This window comes from Aethalodelphis obliquidens, unplaced genomic scaffold (assembly GCF_003676395.1).
Source record: "Aethalodelphis obliquidens isolate GAN/ISIS:26980383/991018 unplaced genomic scaffold, ASM367639v1 scaffold12, whole genome shotgun sequence".
Lineage (NCBI taxonomy): Eukaryota > Metazoa > Chordata > Mammalia > Artiodactyla > Delphinidae > Aethalodelphis > Aethalodelphis obliquidens.
In genome coordinates this window covers 22471229-22491282 of record NW_020837956.1, presented here as the reverse complement: position 1 = coordinate 22491282, position 20054 = coordinate 22471229, and the positions used below count along the sequence as shown (strand labels likewise).

Genomic DNA, 20054 nt, shown 5'->3' with positions numbered 1-20054 from the left:
TGAGAGGCCCAAGAACCCCAAAAAAAAAAAAAAAAAAAAAGAAGATGGGTAATATTGGGACTAAAGTTTGTGTGTTAACTTAGGTTTGTCTATGTGGAGGCAAACTACTTTGATGGTTACCTCAGGTAATTGGTATACACTCTCAGACAGCCATCTTGGTATGTATTTTTCTTTCATACAGGCATGACCATTATTGGCACACACCCTTTTGTTTATTTATTTATTTATTATTTATTTATTTGGCTGTGCCGGGTCTTAGTTTCGGCACGTGGGAATCTTCATTGCTGCTTGCAGGATCTTCGTTGCGTCATGCGGGATCTTTAGTTGCGGCACGCAAACTCTTAGTTGTGGCCTGTGGGATCTAGTTCCCTGACCAGCGATCAAACCCGGGCTCCCTGCATTGGGAGTGCGGAGCCTTAGCCACTGGACCACCAGGGAAGTCCCAACCATCTTGATATTTTTGAACAAATCAATCAGTTTGAATTACTCAAACCAGTTATTTGGGGTTTTATATTTATATAGTTTTAGTTAGGGAAAGTGCCCTGAAATAAATGAGCTAAGATTTAAAGGATATAGGGCGGGACTTCCCTGGTGGCACAGTGGTTAAGATTCTGTGCTCCCAATGCAGGGGGCCCAGGTTCGATCCCTGGTCAGGGAACTAGATCCCACATGCATGCCGCAACTAGGAGTTCACATGCCGCAACTAAGACCTGGCACAACCAAATAAAGCACAAAACAAAAAATGGAAAAATTAAAAAAAAAAAAGGATATAGGGGTTATGAATCAGGAAGTAGACTATAGTAAGTAGGGTCTGGACAGGAAGGTCCAAACAAGGTTAGTTTGTAACTCATTAGATGCTTATAAAAGGGAGGAGGATAATATGTATAAAATGGATAACTAATAAGAACCTGCTGTATAAAAAAATAAAATAAAATTCAAAAATTCAATAAAAAGGGTGGGGGAAGAGAGAAGAGAAGGAAGATTAGTGGGAAGTCTTGAGGCTAGTGTGGAATAAGTTTCTGGTTCAGTGTCAGGGTGGGCTGTTCAAGTAAGAGATTAGGTATATGGCCTTGTTGGCCTTCCAGATTGAAAGGAGGAGAGCAGGTTAACTGTCATGGGACCTGTGGGGTTAGAGGGAGCATGGGGAAATCCAGTGAATTTAATAAATGATGTAGTGGACAAAGGAAATTGTGGTGGTAGGCTTGGGAAATAAAAAGATGGTAACTATTATTGACCACAGTGGGTGAGTTTGGTAAGAGAGAGGTAAATTTGGTGAGGGTTGGAGAAGGTAGGCAGTGAGTGGGCTAATAAAGCAGAGAGAGAGAAAATAAGAAAAAAGAAATCATAAGTTTGAACAGTAAAGAAAAAAAGCTTGCGATTGGGGAGCAGAAAAATAATGAAAACCAGAAAGACAGTGAATGATACCTTTCATATAATACCTTACAGTTTTCGAAGTCCTTTCATAAACATTAGCAATTTGTTCCCTCAGCCAGTGCTGAGCACCTAGTATGCACACAGCCTTGTACTAGATACAATGTGAGAGAGAGAGACGAACACAGTGGAGTGCTTGCCAGATGCCTGCTCCACTCCCTTGTTCCCCTTTCTAGGAGTTCATTCAAAAGTGCCTGCAGTCTGAACCCGCTCGCAGACCAACAGCCAGAGAACTTCTGTTCCACCCAGCACTGTTTGAAGTGCCCTCGCTCAAACTCCTTGCTGCCCACTGCATTGTGGGACACCAGCGTGAGTCCTCTTGACCCTCCTAGGAATTTGTTTTTCCATTCTGGAGCCTTGTAACTCTCACTGGCATGTTTCCTTTCCTCTTCTACTTCCAAAGGGATTCTTTCCGTTCCTCCCCCACCCTCCCCCAGGACCCCTTGTGCCTTCTGTGATATTAATCTGAACTATCCTTCCATAACTTCCCATTCCATCATGCCCTCCAGACATGATCCCAGAGAATGCTCTGGAGGAGATCACCAAAAACATGGATACCAGTGCTGTACTGGCTGAAATCCCTGCAGGACCAGGAAGAGAACCAGTTCAGACATTGTGAGTAACTAACTGAGAGGTTCTGAAAGGGACAGATTGGTCATTCCCACCCTGAGGTTTCTGTCAACTGTCCATTCTCTGGGAGTGGTCGAATCTGCTGTTTTTGCCCGTTTCCTTCCTTCCATCTTCCTTCTCTTTTCTTCTCCAGGTACTCTCAGTCACCAGCTCTGGAACTGGATAAATTCCTTGAAGATGTCAGGTGAGAGAAGAATGAGAAAAAAAGCTTCCTTGAGGAGGCAGGGGTGGGTGTCCTAAGACATCCACGGAGCCCATGCGACCTGTCTGATCTGCACTTAGGAACGGGATCTACCCCCTGACGGCCTTTGGGCTGCCTCGGCCCCAGCAGCCACAGCAGGAGGAGGTGACATCACCTGTGGTGCCGCCTTCTGTCAAGACTCCAACACCTGAACCCGCTGAGGTGGAGACCCGCAAGGTGGGGCTGTGTGGGTGTGGCTGTGTCTGTGGTCGTGGTGGAAGGGAGAGAGGACATCTCAGATAAGGCTTTGTCCTTTAGAGAGAAGAATGTGTTTCTGCTCCCTGGCGTTCATGTCCCGTGGGCTGGAAAGGCTTCCAGCTCTTGGGGGTTTTTTGCTCACTGGTCCCTACTCTAGTGACCCTCTCTGTCCCCTCTCCCTAGGTGGTGCTGATGCAGTGCAACATCGAGTCGGTGGAGGAGGGCGTCAAACACCATGTAAGGCTCAGGGCCAGGGCTGCATAGGGCTGGGTGGCCAGAGGGTGGGGAAGGGGAGCCTCATTTTCTGACTGTCCTACTCTCCAGCTGACGCTTCTGCTGAAGCTGGAGGACAAACTGAACCGGCACCTGAGCTGTGACCTGATGCCAAGTGAGTCTCTCCTTTCCCTCAGAGGATGGAGAGTCTATGAGCCTTATCTGTGAGGGACATATTCAGGGGTGGGTAAGGTGACAGGGCAGTAACACATTGACTCACATAGAATGAATATCGTCGCCCCTAAAATTGGAGGGTGGATCTGACAGTTTTGCTTGTGTCATTCTTTCCCAGCCAGGGTCACCTGACTGGGGCTGTTCCAAGGGCCCTGTGCCCCTCGCTGCTGTACTGTACTCACCCTCTCCTGTTTCTCTGTCAGATGAGAACATCCCCGAGTTGGCGGCGGAGCTGGTGCAGCTGGGCTTCATTAGCGAGGTGAGGTTTCTGCCTCCTGCCGCCCCCGCTGCCCCGGCTGCCCCCGCTCTCCTCCGCCTGGTCTCACTGAGCTCCTCCCCTTTAGGCGGACCAGACGCGACTGACTTCTCTGCTGGAGGAGACCCTGAGCAAGTTCAATTTTGCCAGGAACAGCACCCTCAACTCAGCCGCTGTCACCGTCTCCTCTTAGAGCTCACTCGGGCCCAGCCCCTAATCTGAGCTGTGGCTGTGCTACGACATGTGCTACAGCCTTCCTGCCCCTTCCCCCCAGACAGTATTACCCTGTGAAGCCCCTCTCTCCTTTATTATTCAGGAGGGCTTTGGGGCTCCCCGGTTCTGAGCATCACCCTACCCACCCCTCCCCTTCTCTTCCATCCCTCTGCACTTTGTTTACTTGTTTTGCACAGACGTGGGCCTGGGCCTTCTCAGCAGCCGCCTTCTAGTCGGGGGCTAGTAGCTGATCTGCTGGCTCCCGCCCAGCCTGTGTGGAAAGGAAGCCCACGGGCGCTGGGAGCTGAATTCTACAATCCCGCTGGGGCGGACGGGGCGGGAGAGAAGGGTGGTGCTGCAGGGGTGGCCCCGGGGGGCCATTCGATTCGCCTCAGTTGCTGCTGTAATAAAAGTCTACTTTTTGCTACGCGCGTCGTGTGGGTGTGTGGGTGTGGGTGGGTGTCTGTGTGTGTGTGTGTGTGTGAGAGAATGGGTGTGGGTGTGTGTGGGCGCGCGCGCCTGCCTCTCCCGCCAGGCGGCGCGGAGGTTGGGCTGCAGGTGCTCAGGGAGAGCGGAACTGGCCGGGGAGCGAGGGCGGGGCCAGGGCAGGTAGAGCTGCCCCGCAGCCGGCCAGCGTTGAGGAACCGATGAAGTGCCGTTGCCGCCTCTGCGTTTTCGGTAATTTCTGGCCCCTCTGGTCGCGTTCTCCCCTGAGCGCCCACCCTGGACCCGCCCTACGCCCCGTGGCCTAGTGGGGGCGGCAGCGAGGGGCCTCCGCCGACTCGGCCGTCTCCTCTCCCGCTCAGGCCTGCCCCTCCCCCCGTGCTTTGCAGACGCGGCCAGGGGGCCCCGGCGGCTCATGCACGTGGGCCTGGCGCTGTTGCTGGTGGGCCACGTGAACCTGCTGCTGGGGGCCGTGCTGCATGGCACCGTCCTGCGGCACGTGGCCAATCCCCGCGGCGCCGTCACCTCGGAGTACACCACCGCCAATGTCATCTCCGTGGGCTCCGGGCTGCTGGTGAGCGGGGCCGGGCCGTGGGGCGGGCGGTTGGCGCTGGAGAGCGGCGCGGGCCTCAGGTTTTGTTTCTTCCAGAGCGTTTCCGTGGGACTTGTGGCCCTTTTGGCATCCAGGAACCTTCTTCGCCCACGACTGGTGAGGGGATTTCTGGAGCTTTAATGAGGAGGCCAGGAGTCAGGGAAATGGGGGCTGGCTCAGCTTCATCTCTGGTGGGAGGAGGAGCCCCAGATGGAGTAACCTAGGTGTCAGTGGGAGAGGCAGCCACCCCCAGGCTGCTCACCTTGACCTTCTGCCCCTGCCAGCACTGGGCCCTGCTGGCACTAGCTCTGGTGAACCTTCTCTTGTCTGCTGCCTGCTCCCTGGGCCTCCTCCTTGCTGTGTCATTCACTGTGGCCAACGGCGGCCGCCGTCTTATTGCTGACTGCCATCCAGGACTGCTGGATCCTTTGTTACCACTGGACCAGGGGTCTGGACACAGTGACTGCCCCTTTGACCCCACAAGAATCTATGTGAGTCCATTCTCTTCCCAGCCTTTTCGCGGTCCACAAAGCCTTGGTCCTGCCCTTTAATCGCCCCTACTTGCCACTCCTGCCCTGCTTCCTCTAGCCTCCCCCCTCTTCCTTCACCTTTTAGGATACAGCCTTGGCTCTCTGGATCCCTTCTTTGCTCATGTCTGTAGCTGAGGCTGCTCTATCTGGTTACTGCTGTGTGGCTGCGCTCACCCTACGTGGGGTTGGGCCCTGTAGGAAGGAAGGGCTACAGGAGCAGGTAAGGAAGATGCACAGGAAGGGTTCATTCAACACAGAATGTGTTGTAAAGATGCTGAATTATATACAGGGCTGGAGTACTAACCCCACCCTCTTCTGTAGCTGGAGGAACTGACAGAGCTTGAACTTCCTAAATGTAAGAGGCAGGAAAATGAGCACCTACTGGATCAAACTTGAGAAATCCGGATATCACAGAAAAGTTGGGTTTAGGGACAGGTAATGGGCCAGGAGGATTGTGGCCTGGGAAAGGGTGGTGGCAGGGACCACTCTTAGAACTGGGTTGGGTCCTTTGCTATGCTGCTTGCCCTCTGACACAGGCTCTTCCTTCTGTCAAGCAGGTGCTGATCCGGAGGCTCAGTCCACAAGGATCTTCCACTGACCCTTAGGATATGTTTATATAATAACAGTTGTAATAAAAGAACTTCTACTTGATTATGATTCCTTTTGGGGGAAAGGGGCGCTGGGCTAGTGTTGGGCGTGAACTTGATCAAAGAATACAGTGGTCTCAGTTACTTACAAGACTTTAATGAGGGATGGAACCTACTAACTCTACCAGTTACTGAAAGGAGAAGCTGGTGCTGGGCAGTCCCCCGCACCACTGACTGATGAACTTCAGTACGTCTTGGCACACAGGGCTGTGGGAGGTCTGTGAGGAAACAGAGAGCATGAGGGGAACTCAGCAGCGCTGGGAAAAACATTCCTGATACAAAGAAAACTTGTTCCATCTCAGTGTGGGGAGCAGGGTTCAGGCCTGCACCTGCCCTCTTGACACCACCTCCCCTACCCTGCACGGCTGCTGGTGGGTTCTTCAGCGCTGTTCTCCCTACCCCCATCTCTCAAGCCTTCCTCTCTAACCTTGATGGCCATAAGGAACTTATTCCAGTTGTCCTTGTTAGCTGCCTTCCCTGGCCGCTTAAATTCAATTTTGTTCCTCAGAATGGGGTATCCTGGAGGGGTGGGGGGAGAAAAAAAGATGAACTGGAGTTTGCGATGGATTGAGGGGGAAGAATGAAGAGCAATTTAGGGGTAGAAAGTAGGATGTTCTTGTCTTCTGCATCCTTTACTGAATCACAGTAAAACAGTTTCTTGATCCTGCTGTTTTTCCCTCCTTTCCACCCACCACAGAATATGGGGTGCTGTAGGGTTCTGTACCTGTAATGAGGCAGGGCAGTGCCCGAACTCCAGTGCTGGCCGCCACCAGGGAAGCCTCATAGACACCGCGCTCATCCCGAGGTAGAACCTGCTCCAACCGCTGGTCCATTGAGATTGTGAGCACCCAGTCTCGAACCTCTTCTCTCTGAGCCTCCTGGGAAGGACAGAGCAGCTTCACGCAGGGCAGGGCAGGGCAAGTGGAAGGTGGTGGGTAGAGGGTTTGCTGAGCCGTCATCCTGTGTGCCACCTTTCACCCACAAACGATCCTCCTTGGATTGGCGGTCACAGTCACAGCCTTAGCTTTTTCCTCTGCTTCTACTTTCACTGAACGAACAGTGAGGGCTGAGGCCCTTCCAGAGACTTTGCTGACTGATGTCATTACAAAGTGTTGGGAGGACCATCCTAAAGTGGCCTCCCTTTCTAGTGCACTCACACTCCTGAGGCCTCCTGTTCTCCAATCCTGTGCCCTTACCGGGACGTGCTGCTTGGCTGGGAGTGGCACCTCAAAGGGAATGTCTGTATCCTGAAAGTCAGAGTGGTCAAGGGCATCCAGAGTCCCTTCTTCAATTGCCTGCGGCAGAGTGGGCAGCCATGAGATAGGCACAGGGAAAACCTCCCAACCTCTGGGCACAACTGCCCTACTCACATCGGTCAGATCCAAAAAGCGGTTGAGGAAGATGAAGGCCATGTTCTCCCAGCCAACTGCCTGCACCAGAGAAAAGGTGCAAGTGGGAGTGAGCAGATGGGCGTGGCTGTTTCTCCAGGATGCAGGGGGAGAACCCAGGAAGATACAGGAAAATGACCTCCTCCATAACGTCAGCCCCACGCTCAGCTCTGCTCTACCTGAGCAGCTGGGATTTCCTACTTTGCAACTTTTGATTTCCTTCTCTCCTGGGCCCCGCCCTTGCTTGGCCCCATTGCTCACCTTGGCAGCAATGCCTGCTTCATAGAAGGCCTTGTCTGCAGGTAGTAGCTGGGTGTGACGTAAGAGTGAAACAGAAAGCCTGGCAGCCACAGTTTCCTATGGATTAAAGTCAAAGCACTATGATCCTGGCACTATGTGACTGAGCTGCCAGACCAATGATCTTATAACTAAGGCAGCCATAGAACCAGAAGACCAACAGTCAATATCAAATTGCTCTGGGTCATGCAGTTCTGGGTCTTAGTTTTTGGTTTTTTTTTTTTTGCGGTACGCGGGCCTCTCACTGTTGTGGCCTCTCCCGTTGCGGAGCACAGGCTCCGGACGCACAGGCTCAGCGGCCATGGTTCACGGGCCTAGCCGCTCCGCGGCATGTGGCATCTTCCTGGACCAGGGCACGAACCCGTGTCCCCTGCAGCGGCAAGCGGACTCTCAACCGCTGCGCCACCAGGGAAGCCCCTGGGTCTTAGTTGTTTTTTCATCTGCGCAAGAGAACTGGACCTAGGTTATTTCTAAATTTCCTCCCACCTCTAGAATTCTATTGTCCAACTCCAGGAAATAAATATACAATATACTATCATGGATAAGCCAAAGGTATGTATATATTATAAGAGGTCAATGCAGAAATCATGGAATTTGAATGTTTGAGCGTAATGAGGCTGGAGCTGTGTGGGCACAGAGCCCTAAGAAGGTCAGAGGAATACAAAGAAAACCATCTCAGCAAGGGTAAAGAGAAACTAGGAGAGCAGTGGGCCAAGCTTGAGACCGTCCAGAACTTGAATTCATTCAACTTCATACATTTGAAGATGTGTCTATAAGACTGAGAGCTCCTCCCCACTCTGTCTCACCAGCTGTTTGATGCTCTGGGCCGCAGAACGAGTGGCATAGTAATGAGCGATCAGCAGCATGGTCTCGAACTCCTCATGGGCTGGAGAGTTTGCCTCACTGGACTTCACCAAGTTTTCACACTAGAGCAGGGAGAGTGCACAACCTGGGTCAGGGGTCAGAGGAGTGCCAGGGCCAGAGTGGTCAACTGATGGCCACCTGGACAGAGGAAGGTAGAGTCTGAGGGTGAAGGTTTATGTGCGTGAAAGAAAAGACGAGGACAGGGACAGGCGGAGTAGCCTGTCTGAGCTGTCCACCCGACTTCCTCACCAGGTTGAAGAGGACGTCCCGAAGGTCAGCCCAGTTGTGATAGGCCTCGGCACTGTTGGTCCCAGGGGAGCTCACCATGTCAGTGAAGATCCTTCTGTAGATGTTGAAGTTCTGGAGGTGGAGGGGGAAGGAGAGCTGAGTGAGAAGAGCACAACTAGAAGAGAAAGTCAGGGGAAGTGGGGCCAAAGAGGAAAACCAGCTGTAAACGTGCGCGCATGCGGAGGAGCTATGGGACGCTGCTGGAGAAAGTGTTATTTTAAGAAAAGAGGAAGAAGAAGGGCAAGAAAAAGCGATTTCTTCCTATCTGGCGCTCTGTGGGTGTGGGCAAATGTGGGACTGTGAATGTGCAGTCACATTGTTAACGGGGTGACAGTGTCCGGAGAGCTGTGATGCTCAGATAGGAGAGTGGTGCTCGCTCTGGAGGAAGTTAGGAAGGCCCTAGAGGTGTGTGCGGGTCATCTCTGAAAGACTGTTCCCTGCGTGTTAGCTAAGAGCACGGGGAGGTTGTTGGGTGTTCCTTCCAAGGGTAAATCCTCTAGAGAGGCTGTACATTCCTGAAGAGGCTGGGTGGAGTCTCTGGGGACGATGATCTCTAATGAAAGAATCCTTTGAGAAGACAGATCCTGAGGGCGTGAGTGGTTCTTGAGGAGAAGGTAAGAATTTCCTTGAGGAAACGTTCACCCCAAGGAGCTGGCTGATACCTGTGGGTTAGCAGGGGCTCCGTGTTGCACATACAGGGCCAGTGCCTGGGCACAGCCACCCTCTCGGATCAGGTGAGTCGCATACAAAGCCACGTACTTGTGCAGAATCTTGTAGTTCTGTTCCAGGGGTGCAGGAAAAGCAAGGGGAGGTTGGGGTCAGTAAGACCAAGCAGTGAGGGTGGGGTGGTGACTTGAGGCCATGGATTTGTTTAGGCGGCCAAGGGCATATGCAAGCCAGGCCCAGCTAGGCCTCTGACCCCACTGTCAGAGTGTGAAGACTGAGCTCTCTGACGCTGATTAGGGATCTCTGGGGTTTGGGCTTTGGAGGAAGTAAGAGAGACAGCTCTGGGACAGGTGGGAAGTCAGAAAAATACACAGAAGAGCTGGGAGTGGGATGAAGAGAGGAGTACCTGCTTGGTAGCTGTTTCAATGCACTTGTCCCACTGGCCCTGCTCCACATATAGGTCCAAAGCAGCCACCACATCCACACCCACCAGCTACGGATCAGTTGAAAAGACAGAGTTACACGAGGAGAAGGAGAGAGAATCTCTTGAGCTTGCCTCCTGCTGACTCTGCCAATCTCACCGAGTCCACTTTGCCCTGGTTCTTGAGGAACTCTTTATAATGCTGGTCCACATAGTCTTCATACCTGTGAAGAATGTGCAGAGATCTTGCACTTCATGTTCCTGGGATGCACACCCTTCCCATGAGAACTTTCTCCCAATCTTTACAAAAGGAAGTAAAAGAGAATTTCTAGTGAGAAGGGGTCATGAACTTACCGGGGATCTAACTCCTTAGCCACACGCTTGGCCTTGTTCCATTCCTCACCCTCAATGAAAGCATCGATCGCTTCCTTGACTAGGTCCAGGTTCAGATAGAGCTCTGCAGCCTGCACAGTGGAAAGTCAGAGACGAGATCATCTTTCCCCTCCCTCCCCAGTCTCCCCTCTGGGAACTCTCTGGGAACTCTGGGGAAACGGAAATGCATGCCATGCCTGCCAGGAGACCCACTTCATACAGCTTTCTGAGTGCAGGTGTCACCCTTCCACCCATCCCTGTGCAATCTATTTCTATTCAGTCCCAGCACGCTACTTACTGCACTGTGCTTTCCAATTCTAATCAGCTGGGGTCCCACAGCCCGAACTACTTCCAGACTGCGTTGGGGAGGTAGAAACTTGATGGAGAGTTCAGCTGCCTGAGTGGTTGAACAGAAGATAGAAATGGGTAGGAGAGACAAATATTGCTGGGGGGTCCTCGACCTGCTCTGTTTTATTCCCTCCAGTTGCCAACTTTCTTGCACTCTCCCTCACTTTCCGCCCTCTTGGGCAAATCCTGCCTCATGGTCCATCAGAGCCTTTAAATAGAGGACCTATCTCTTCCTCTCAACTCATCCTCTTTCAGACACTCATCGCTGTCTGAGATCACTGCATTTGGTCCTGTCACCTTTGACAAACTGGTTTCTCAAGTTCTTTGTCCCAAACAGAATCTTGGTAGCATGGTACAGAGAAAGAACCCCTAAAATCGGAGCCCAGGGCATTCTGCAACTATTTGTTTTAAGCTTTTCTGAGCTTCAGTTTCTTCACCCATAAGAGTGATGGTCAGGGCTTCCCTGGTAGCACAGTGGTTAAGAATCCGCCTGCCAGGGCTTCCCTGGTGGCGCAGTGGTTGGGAGTCCGCCTGCCGATGCAGGGGACACGGGTTCGTGCCCCTTTCCGGGAAGATCCCACATGCCGTGGAGCGGACGGGCCCGTGAGCCATGGCCGCTGGGCCTTCGCCTCTGGAGCCTGTGCTCCACAGCGGGAGGGGCCGCATCAGTGAGAGGCCCGCGTACCGCAAAAAAAAAAAAAAAAAAATCCACCTGCCAATGCAGGGGACATGGGTTTGAGCCCTGGTCCGGGAAGATCCCACATGCTGCGAAGCAACTAAGCCTGTGCGCCACAACTACTGAGCCTGCGAGCCACAACTACTGAGCCCGTGAGCCACACTACTTAAGCCTGCGTGCCTAGAGCCCACGCTCCGCAACAAGAGAAGCCACCGCAGTGAGAAGCCCACACACCACAACAAAGAGTAGCCCCCGCTCGCCGCAACTAGAGAAAGCTCGCGTGCAGCAATGAAGACTCAATGCAGCCAAAAATAAATTAAAAAAAAATATAGAATCTTTAAAAAAAAGAGTGACGGTCAGTCTAGGTTTGTACTGTCCAGAACAGCAGCCACTAGTCACATGTGGGCAGTCCCAACTGCGATGTGCTGTAACCTTAAATGTTCAAAGACTTTAGTATGAAAAAAGGAATGTAGAATACCTTGATAAATTTTTATATTGATCGCATGTTGAAATAATAGTTTCGATATATTGGGTTAAACAGAATATAATTATTTTCACCTGTTTCTTTATACTTATTTGAATGTGGGGCTACTAGAAATTTTAAAATTACATGTATAACTTAAACCTTTGTGACCTGCATTATATTTCTACTGGACAGTGTTGGTCTAGATGACCTTGGAGACCTCTTCTAACCCTAAAACTCAGTAATTCTAAAAACCCAAGTGTTCCATGAGTTCACTCTGTTTGCACTGTGATGCTGACATCCTCACCAAATTTTAATTTCCACATGGTCCAGTTTAGCTATAGTCTATGCTAATCCTCCTGGTCTTCCCCCACCTATTCTTGCCTTTCTTTCTTTCTTTTTTTTTTTAAGGTTTTGGCCACACCCCATGGCATGTGGGATCTTAGTTCCCCGACCAGGGATCGAACCCACACCTACTGCACTGGAAGGCAGAGTCTTAACCATTGGGCCGCCGGGGAAGCCCCTTGCCTCTCTTTCTTTACCTGCCAAACCCTTCAAGGCTTAAAGTGCTCCCATCCAGGAAGCCACCCTCTGACTAATCTGAAGAAGGTATAGTCATGAACAGACCCGAGTAAACAATGCCCCAGAGTAAGATACAGAAGATGCTTAATACTTGATTAAAACCTGTTAAACTCTCTTAAATAGTCCTCAGTCCTTTCTACTTCCTTCCCCTCCAACTTCTAGGGGCTATTCAATTACAAGGCCTCACAAACCTAAGGGAAATTCTGCAGGGGCATCAGCACACCAACATTGTATTCAGGGGCTGATCCATCTCACCCCTTCATAACTCCTAATACCATATTTCCCTGCATCTAAGGCACATCATTAAAATGTACATGTATCCCTATCTCAAAGACACCAAGAATCTATCGTAGAATTGATGAAACATATTAGCTTGGCTTAATCTCCTAGAGGCTTCTTTTCAGGAGCTGCTGGGTAGACGAGGGGCCTCTGCTTTTTTCATGGCCTCCATCTGGCCCAGCTCCAGGGTCTGGATTTGCCCTTCCAGCTTTGATCCCAGGCCTACCTCCTCCCTCACAAGGGCTCCCCTACCCCAGCCCACAGAGATCTCACCCTTCTCTGAACTCTACTTGAATCACACACTTCAGTCTTCACTAAGTTGCGATATTAACTAATTGAGCCACATGTTAGTCTACCTTCCCCCAATTTCTGGCTCTCCGGGTTCTATGTTATATCCCTTTTTATAGCCTTCATAGGTTCTGGATCTAGCATCTAGCAAGCACTCAGTAGATACCTGCTACCTGATTGAAAACAAAAAGACACAGGAGGAAAAAGATGAATGTCTGAGAAGGAATGCTGGATGTGAATGGGGGCCTGGAAGCAAAGGGCCAGGCAGGTGTGGCAGCCTCACCTTCATCCAGCACTTCTCCACCAGGCTGCTGCTTCCTGCATCCCGCACTTTGAGGTAACAGTCGACTGCACGGCTGTATTCTCCAGCCTGCTCCCACTGTCGAGCTTGTTCCACCAGTCCCTCCATGCCCCTGTGCAGATGAGTGTGCTCGTGACCAGGAATGGGGAGGGGCAGCGTGGCCGATTCTGTGCACACCTTCTGACCATCCACCCCCAGCCCTGCCGACATTTCCGGGTCCCCTGGCTTCATACCTGGCCCCCTTCTTGGTAGCTTCTCGCTCATACTCCTCCTGCAGTGCCTCCAGCTGGCCAGGCATGTAGTCCTTGCAGATCCGCAGGGCATCGCTCCATAGTCCAGCCTCCTGCTCAGATTTCCAGGTATCAGGATGGTTAGCGGCAGGCATGACAGCTTTCCAGTGCCACTCAGGTGCCATGGCCCACTGATCCCTAGGTCCTTGAACTTCTGTTCCCCTTCCTCTTTGTCTCCTTCCCCTCCCCAGTGTTAACCTCCTGTATCATTCTCAGTACCAGGCTCAGTGTAGTGCTCTGTGGGCTCTCACATCCTCTCACCCTGCCCTCATGGCCCTGAATCTGCTGACCCACCTTATAGTAATTGAGGGCCAGGCCTGGTCTCTGAGCCCGAAGCAGCAGCCCTTCTGCTTTCTGGAAGTCTTTCTCCTCCAAGGCCCCCCGGGCCTGCCCCACGAGCACCTCAGCGACACTGTCAGGGTCGTGGGCCTCAGCCACACGCTGAGCTGCCTCCCAATCCTGGTTATGGACAAACCTGCTCCCAGATGAGGACAGAGAGGAGGCTGAGTATAGGAATGAAGCCTCCACTATGAGAGGCAAAAAGCCATGTCACTGAGGGGGTATAAGATTTATTGGTACTAGGTTTAGATGAAGGTGAAGATGACAATGAAAGATCCTGGGGCTGAGTCTGGGAGGACAGGATTAAGGAATTTACAGGGTAACTCACATGAGGACTGCCTCCTTGGGTTTACCAGCCCTGATGAATTCAGCTTCAGCCTCTTCAAATTTTCCCTAGACGGAGAGAAAGGCAGCCACACATGATGAGACAGAGATTGGCATCACAGGCAGCCATGAGACAGGAGGTTTGAATGCCTGGCAGCAGTGGTCTAGGGGAGGGGAAGGAGGGCTCTGTGGTCAGAGTCAAAAGCAATGGAGAAGAATCACATCCATACCTCATCCTCCAGGTACATAGCGTATCTGAGATGAATCTCAGGGGTTTTGTGCTTGAGGGCCAGCCGAGAGAGTTCAAAAGCAAATTCAAAGGAGCTGAAATGGAAGGTGCAGATAAGGTTTGCTTACTCTATACTTCCTTTTATAAGGGGAAAAGAAAAACAGAGGGCAAGGATTGAGGGGAGGAAAAGGCACAGATTAAGAAAGACAATCAATATGAAATGATAGAGAAGCACAGAGAGCACAGCACTGATAGGGAGGAAGGACTCCTGGTGCTCTGACCACCTCCTCCTGAGCCACGTCTACACTAGCAGAAAAATAATCTTCCCAAAACAAGTAAAACTATCCGTAGCAGTCTGACTCAATGCAGGATTACTACTGGTGTTCTTAACATTTACTTAAGAAAAGCTCACTTTGGGCAGAAGACCTGAATAGACATTTTTCAAAAGAGGATACACAGATGGTCAACATGAAAAGATGCTCTAATCATCTAATCATCAGAGAAAGGCAAGTCAAAACCACAATGAGATAACAACTCGCACCTGTAAGAATGTCTATCATCGAAAAAGGTCTACAAATAGCAAATGTGGGTGAGGATGTGAAGAAAACAGAACTCTTGTGCACTGTTGGTGGAAATGGAATTTGGTGCAGCCAATAGGGAAAAGAGTATGGAGGTTCCTCAAAAAACTAAAAAACAGAACTACCATATGATCCAACAATTCCACTCCTGGGTATATATCTGAAGAAAACAAAAACACTAATTAGAAAAGATACATGCACCCCAATGTTCATAGCAGCACTATTTACAACAGCCAAGATATGGAAGCAACCTAAGTGTCCATCAACAGATAAATGAATAAGGAAGATGTGGTACATATATACAATGGAATACTACTCAACCATAAAAAATGAAATTTTGCCATTTCCAACAACACGGATGGACCTGGAGGGTATTATGCTTAGTGAAATAAGTCAGACAGAGAAAGACAAATACTGTGTGTTGTCACTTATATGTGAAATCTAAAAAAACAAATCAAACAAACGAATATAACAAAACAGAAACAGACTCACAGATATAAAGAACAAACTAGTGGCTACCAGTGGCGAGAGGAAAGGGAGGAAGGTCAAGACAGGGCTAGGAGATTAAGAGGTACAGACTACTATGTATAAAGTAAATAAGCTACAACAATACGCCATACAGCACAGGGAATATAGCCAATATAATAACTTTAAATAGAGTATAATTTATAAAAATATTGAATCACCATGTTGGACACCTGAAACTAATATTATAAATCAACTACACTTCAAAAAATTAATAATTTAATTTAACTTAATTTTAAAAAAGAAAGAAAACTCATTTTGCATTTAATGGAATCACACTTCCGTTACTCAGAAGTAAGTTACTGGCTTAGTGCATTTTAGCTTTAAAAGCTGTTCTCTTTCCACCTTTCTCCTTAGAACAGCCAAAGATTAAACACCATTCTGAGCCTCCTGGGGAACAGGAGCAGAGTTACTAATTCATTCTTGCCTCTCTATCGGGTTCTTCCAAGGATCTCTCCTGACCACATTTCTTCACTCTTGCTTCAGCCTCTAGAAATGCTTTTCAGTTATACACCAATTTCCTTTCTCTATATAGAGGCTCTGTCTGGAATGGGGCCAGCAGAGAGAAGGCTTGGGGCCTCACCAGTTGTCAGCAGCATGGTCAAGAGCAGCTTCCAGGAGTCCCAGCTTACTGAGCAGTCTAACTGCAGCCTCACCTCCCAGGCTCTTTGCCCACAGATAGGCCACGTGTTTGTGGGCATTAGCTCCTCCGTGAGCCTTGGCCACCTGAAAAGCAAAGCCACTTGGCAATCCTCCAATACAGGGGTACATGGCTGCTCCCTTCTCATCTCTGACCTGACCTCAGCTTGGAAAAAGATCGGGTGCCTCTCCTAGAACAGTAGGAAGAGGGCTAAGTTTCAGGGTCTATTAACCTGATTAGGGTCCCAGGATGGATTTCAGGTCGTTCACAAACCATTAAAATTGTATGTGAAATTTTGTGCGTAGGTGTGGACTTTTTTCAAAGACACCCATGACCAGTTTAGAATTAGACAGTTACTTGAGAGTGGGAAAGAGGGATGGATGAACCCTGTACATCCTTATCCAGTAAGGGTAAGAAATCCTTACCCGGTAGGCCTCTTCCCAAAGCCCATTGGACCGGTACATATTCACTGTTGCCTTCCACTCCTGGGCCTCGAGGTAGTGATATTCAGCCTCCTGTAGTCGGCCTTCAGCCTCCAGCTCCTGGGGAGAGGTGGATCAGGATGGAGAGAGGGGGTGATGGAGCCTGTTTGGGGGAGAGATGGGCAGGGGCAGGAGGAGGGCTCACCTTGCCCAGATGTAGGTGTGTGTCGCTGAGGAGATCTGGGTGGTGCTTCCCTACCAGGCGGATCATATCATCATACAACTTGTGCTTTTTGAACATGGTGATGGCAAGATCAGGCTCTTCCACTGTCACATATAGCCTGGGGACAGGAGATATACCTGCGGCCTCCTAGACCCAGATTCCTGCTGCTAGAGTCGTTCCTAAGGGCTTCTGTCACTGCCTTCTGGGCAGAGGGCACGTATCTGCAGACCCCATCCCTCCCTCTAGCCCTGAAGCCCCATCTCCTGCTACAGCTCCCCTGGGGCCACGGCTCACCTTTCAGCCTCTCGGTACTTGCCCTGCTTCTCCATCTCCTGAGCCTGGGTGATGTAGAGCACCGACACATCTTCTGGTCTCATGCACTTCATTGCCAGCTGTGTGGACACACAGAGCCAGGGTAGCTTCAGGCACCAATTCCCAAGGGAAGCAGAGGGAAATGCAGAGCGGACAGGGAAGTGGGGCTTCAAGGGAGCCTGTTTTCTCAGGAACTCTGAACCTTCCCAACAACCACAGGCATTTGGTTAGTGTCACTCTCCTAGTCAGTTCAGGGAATCCCAAGTCCATAATGAGCAGAGTAAGAACTACATTCTGCTAAGGCAGGAGGGTCAGAGACACCCTGTGCTGGGGGCACCTGTTCCCACTACCTTACTCCTACTGTACCCACTGGGCTCTGGGAGCAGAAGCGAGAATGGTTACCAGTGTGGCTAGAGCTTCAGCAGAGGTATTTCAGATTCCCTAGCCCCCAGGCCCATCTGCTGTGTTCAGAATCGCAGGTTTGGGAACAAGGGCCTCTCTTCATCCTTGCCTTTCCCCATGGCTAGGGATCAAAGTTACCCAGACTGTATTTTGGTACTCTTCCTCAGCTTTCAGGGAACCCAGCGAAGTGGGGATATCAGAGACTAAGGAAAGTGGCAACATAACCACAAAGGTGGAATTCTCTTCTCATGAACTCCACCCATTCCCTACCTTGTGGGCTTGCTCCCAGCGGCCAGCCTGGGTGTACATGTCTATGGCATCTTTCGTCCGGTCTCCCTTAGTGTAGAGCTCCTCAGCAATCTGTGGTTGAGACAGGCAGAGGCAAAAGGTCAGAGCATCAGAGTGAAAGCAGCCTGTAGGAGGAAAGAACAAACCTCAGCTGGGATGGAGCAGAGCCTGGGATACCATTATCCTATAGTCACAGAGAAGACAAGATGACTACAGGTGTTTCAGACTTTCTACTGCTTTGAAAGAAGACCAGCCTGAAACAATATGAGGACAATACAGTGGGAGTTTAAGAGGGCCTCATGTTTCTGCAATGCAAGGCAATTCTATACTGTAACTATGTTGGAGTTCTTCTTTTTTTTTTTTTTAATTAATTAATTTATTTTTGGCTGCGTTAGGTCTTCATTGCTATGCGCGGGCTTCTCATTGCAGTGGCTTTTTTTGTTGCAGAGCATGGGCTCTAGGTGCGGGGGCTTCAGTAGTTGTGGCTCGTGGGCTCTAGAGTGCGGGCTCAGTAGTTGTGGTGCACAGGCTTCGTTGCTCCATGGCACGTGGGACTTCCCAGACCAGGGATCGAACCCGTGTCCCCTGCATTGGCAGGTGGATTCTTAACCACTGCACCACCAGGGAAGTCCCTATTCTTTTTTTTAAATTTTAATTTAAAAAAATTTTTATTGAAGTATGGTTGATTTACAATGTTGTGTTAATTTCTGCTGTACAGCAAAGTGATTCAGTTATACGTGTATATATATATTCTTTTTCATATTCTTTTCCATTATGGTTTATCACAGGATATTGAATATAGTTCCCTGTGCTATACAGTAGGACCTTGCTATTTATCCGTCCTGTATATACTAGTTTGCACCTGCTAATGTTGGAGTTATCCATGAAGCATCACTCATGCTTGCACAGGAAGAGAGCTAGAGGCTTGCTTTATATGTCTGGGAGGGGGGTCTATGTTATGTTAGAATGAAATGGGGGAAGTAAACCTCTTTCTTCCCATTCAGGGTGGTGACATTGTTGGGTCCCAGAAAGAAGGATTTGGAACACTTCTTGCTCTGGGTTCCCTCCTCCTCATCCTGTCCTGCATTGCTTTAGGCTGCAGAAAGGGGCTCTCCCTCACCTCATACTCCTGCAGAGACGCATAGTGTTGGGCCACACGAGGATAGTATTTGGACGCAGTGTTCTGGTCCTGTAGATCTAATATATAAATTGCCTTCTTCCACTGGCGGGCACCCAGGGCAGCCTCAATTGCCTTAATGGAGCACCTGGCATAGTTGGGAAAGGTGTAAATATGTATGAGGAAAGAGGAAAATAGATGGAGGTAAAGGGAAACCTCAAGCATACTCCAACCTACATTTTGAGATCTCTCTTATTTTAGTAAGGCCCTGGCACCCTTACTTTCCCCATCACCTCTCATCTCATGCCCAAATGTCCTTTGCACCCCCAGACCACCACACCTGGCTTCAATGTAGTGATTAATGGCCGCATCAAGCTGCTTCTGCTGCACCAGGTGGTCCCCCCACGCCTCCTCTAGTCTCACCACCTCCACTGGAAATGCCAATCGAGCCAGCTCCACAGCTGCCAGAGACAGAGAGGGCACTCAGCTCAGACTTCAGGAGAAGTGAGATAGAGAAATGAGGCATGGAATACAGGTGAGAAGTGGAGGGACGGAGGAGCACTGAAGACAGTCAGCCTGAGCAGAGGCACAGAACAGGTGTGGGGGACTGTTTGGGCCGCAGTCCACAACACTGAGGGATGGGCTGTGGGTGGCTAGTACCTTTCATGAATGCGTTGCCTTTACGGTAGCACTCCAGGGCCCGCTGTGGATTTCGAATCTTCTCAAAGAGATCACCTGCCTGTTAACACATTCCATATTACTACAGAGATACCCTTACTACACAAAAGTCAAGTATCAGCCCCCAAAGGAGGCGAATCAGCCACCAGTCAGGGAGGGCTATGCGCTCCAAGACCCCTCTGGGTAGGAAAGGGGCACTGAGCCCTGGGGGTAAGGGACAGGAATAGGAAGCCATCCATACCCTTTCATACAGTTCGCTCTTGATAAGGGCGGCAGTGATGTGCTCTACCAGCTCTGTGGTGGCCAGCAGTTCCTCTCGGGTCAGCACCAGCCGAGCAGCTTTGGCGGGGAGCCCAGCTTTGAGGTAGAGGCTGATGGCTGCTAGCCCGTCCCCTTGGCTCTCCTGAAGTTCGCCTGCTCGCTCCTCTTGCTGTGTGTCCATCAGCCACTGGTAGTAACCCTGGCGCAGCTTCTCTAGGGCTGGGTGTCCCTGGACACGCAACAGAGAAGACCAGGAGTCACATCCCTCCTGCCCTGCTGCTTCCCAGGCTTCTCCAATCCCACTTTAACAACAGAAACCCTCCCAGTCACCAGTGTCCTAACTCCTCACCATATCAGGTCCCGGCCCCCGCCCTGTTGCAGTTCCTACAGTCTCCTTGACAAGAGGAGGTTTCTGATATTGGTGGGAGTGAGTTCTGAACAACTGTGGGGAAGACGGAACTGGTACCTTGGCCTCAGCCACAGCGATACATTCGTCCCAACGATGTAGCTGCTGGTACATGTCCATGGCCTCCTCAACAGCGTTCTAGGGGAACCCGGGCAGAG

At 50.5% G+C, this 20054-nt stretch overlaps 3 protein-coding genes across 6 annotated transcripts in view; 2 read left to right on the top strand and 1 right to left on the bottom strand.

The window, feature by feature from the left end:
* NRBP1 (nuclear receptor binding protein 1) overlaps nt 1-3843 on the top strand; it is a 10990-nt gene extending 7147 nt beyond the window's left edge. Inside the window, exons 11-18 of one of the 2 annotated variants that reach the window (XM_027113552.1) lie at nt 1608-1740; nt 1941-2046; nt 2195-2245; nt 2344-2479; nt 2684-2737; nt 2825-2888; nt 3151-3206; nt 3292-3843. In XM_027113552.1, coding sequence (XP_026969353.1) covers nt 1608-1740; nt 1941-2046; nt 2195-2245; nt 2344-2479; nt 2684-2737; nt 2825-2888; nt 3151-3206; nt 3292-3396 — 705 coding nt within the window. In that variant the 3' untranslated portion in view covers nt 3397-3843. The remainder of the gene's footprint in view (nt 1-1607; nt 1741-1940; nt 2047-2194; nt 2246-2343; nt 2480-2683; nt 2738-2824; nt 2889-3150; nt 3207-3291) is intronic. The other variant, XM_027113553.1, reaches the window with a different exon arrangement.
* A 57-nt stretch (nt 3844-3900) lies between these two features.
* On the top strand, nt 3901-5633 carry KRTCAP3 (keratinocyte associated protein 3). 2 transcript variants are annotated; one of them, XM_027113555.1, is made up of 7 exons: nt 3904-4094; nt 4250-4434; nt 4510-4569; nt 4737-4943; nt 5068-5202; nt 5304-5417; nt 5540-5633. In XM_027113555.1, the coding sequence occupies exons 1-6, from the start codon at nt 4064-4066 to the stop codon at nt 5376-5378; spliced, it is 693 nt and encodes a 230-aa protein (XP_026969356.1). In that variant the 5' UTR covers nt 3904-4063; the 3' UTR covers nt 5379-5417; nt 5540-5633. The 2 variants fall into 2 exon arrangements, with proteins under 2 accessions (XP_026969355.1, XP_026969356.1); XM_027113554.1 differs by having other exon boundaries at nt 3901-4094; nt 4250-4569.
* Nucleotides 5634-5706: 73 nt separating this feature from the next.
* Nucleotides 5707-20054, bottom strand: part of IFT172 (intraflagellar transport 172) — a 41960-nt gene continuing 27612 nt past the window's right edge. Inside the window, exons 21-48 of one of the 2 annotated variants that reach the window (XM_027113550.1) lie at nt 19957-20034; nt 19471-19719; nt 19212-19290; nt 18892-19012; nt 18555-18699; nt 17417-17506; nt 16727-16824; nt 16415-16550; nt 16213-16329; nt 15731-15873; nt 14046-14139; nt 13820-13884; nt 13447-13627; nt 13096-13205; nt 12845-12974; nt 10224-10322; nt 9908-10017; nt 9714-9777; nt 9539-9625; nt 9129-9245; nt 8428-8538; nt 8121-8240; nt 7279-7374; nt 7000-7059; nt 6826-6924; nt 6354-6507; nt 6057-6148; nt 5707-5847 (exon numbers count right to left, since the gene is read on the bottom strand). In XM_027113550.1, coding sequence (XP_026969351.1) covers nt 5758-5847; nt 6057-6148; nt 6354-6507; nt 6826-6924; nt 7000-7059; nt 7279-7374; nt 8121-8240; nt 8428-8538; nt 9129-9245; nt 9539-9625; nt 9714-9777; nt 9908-10017; nt 10224-10322; nt 12845-12974; nt 13096-13205; nt 13447-13627; nt 13820-13884; nt 14046-14139; nt 15731-15873; nt 16213-16329; nt 16415-16550; nt 16727-16824; nt 17417-17506; nt 18555-18699; nt 18892-19012; nt 19212-19290; nt 19471-19719; nt 19957-20034 — 3135 coding nt within the window. In that variant the 3' untranslated portion in view covers nt 5707-5757. The remainder of the gene's footprint in view (nt 5848-6056; nt 6149-6353; nt 6508-6825; nt 6925-6999; nt 7060-7278; nt 7375-8120; nt 8241-8427; nt 8539-9128; nt 9246-9538; nt 9626-9713; nt 9778-9907; nt 10018-10223; nt 10323-12844; nt 12975-13095; nt 13206-13446; nt 13628-13819; nt 13885-14045; nt 14140-15730; nt 15874-16212; nt 16330-16414; nt 16551-16726; nt 16825-17416; nt 17507-18554; nt 18700-18891; nt 19013-19211; nt 19291-19470; nt 19720-19956; nt 20035-20054) is intronic. The other variant, XM_027113551.1, reaches the window with a different exon arrangement.

Coding starts and splice junctions, on each gene's coding strand:
- KRTCAP3 (XM_027113554.1), top strand. CDS start 4,064: ATGAAGTGCCGTTGCCGCCTCTGCGTTTTCG. Junction 4,570..4,736: donor ACCTTCTTCGCCCACGACTG/GTGAGGGGATTT, acceptor TGCCCCTGCCAG/CACTGGGCCCTGCTGGCACT. Junction 4,944..5,067: donor TTGACCCCACAAGAATCTAT/GTGAGTCCATTC, acceptor TTCACCTTTTAG/GATACAGCCTTGGCTCTCTG.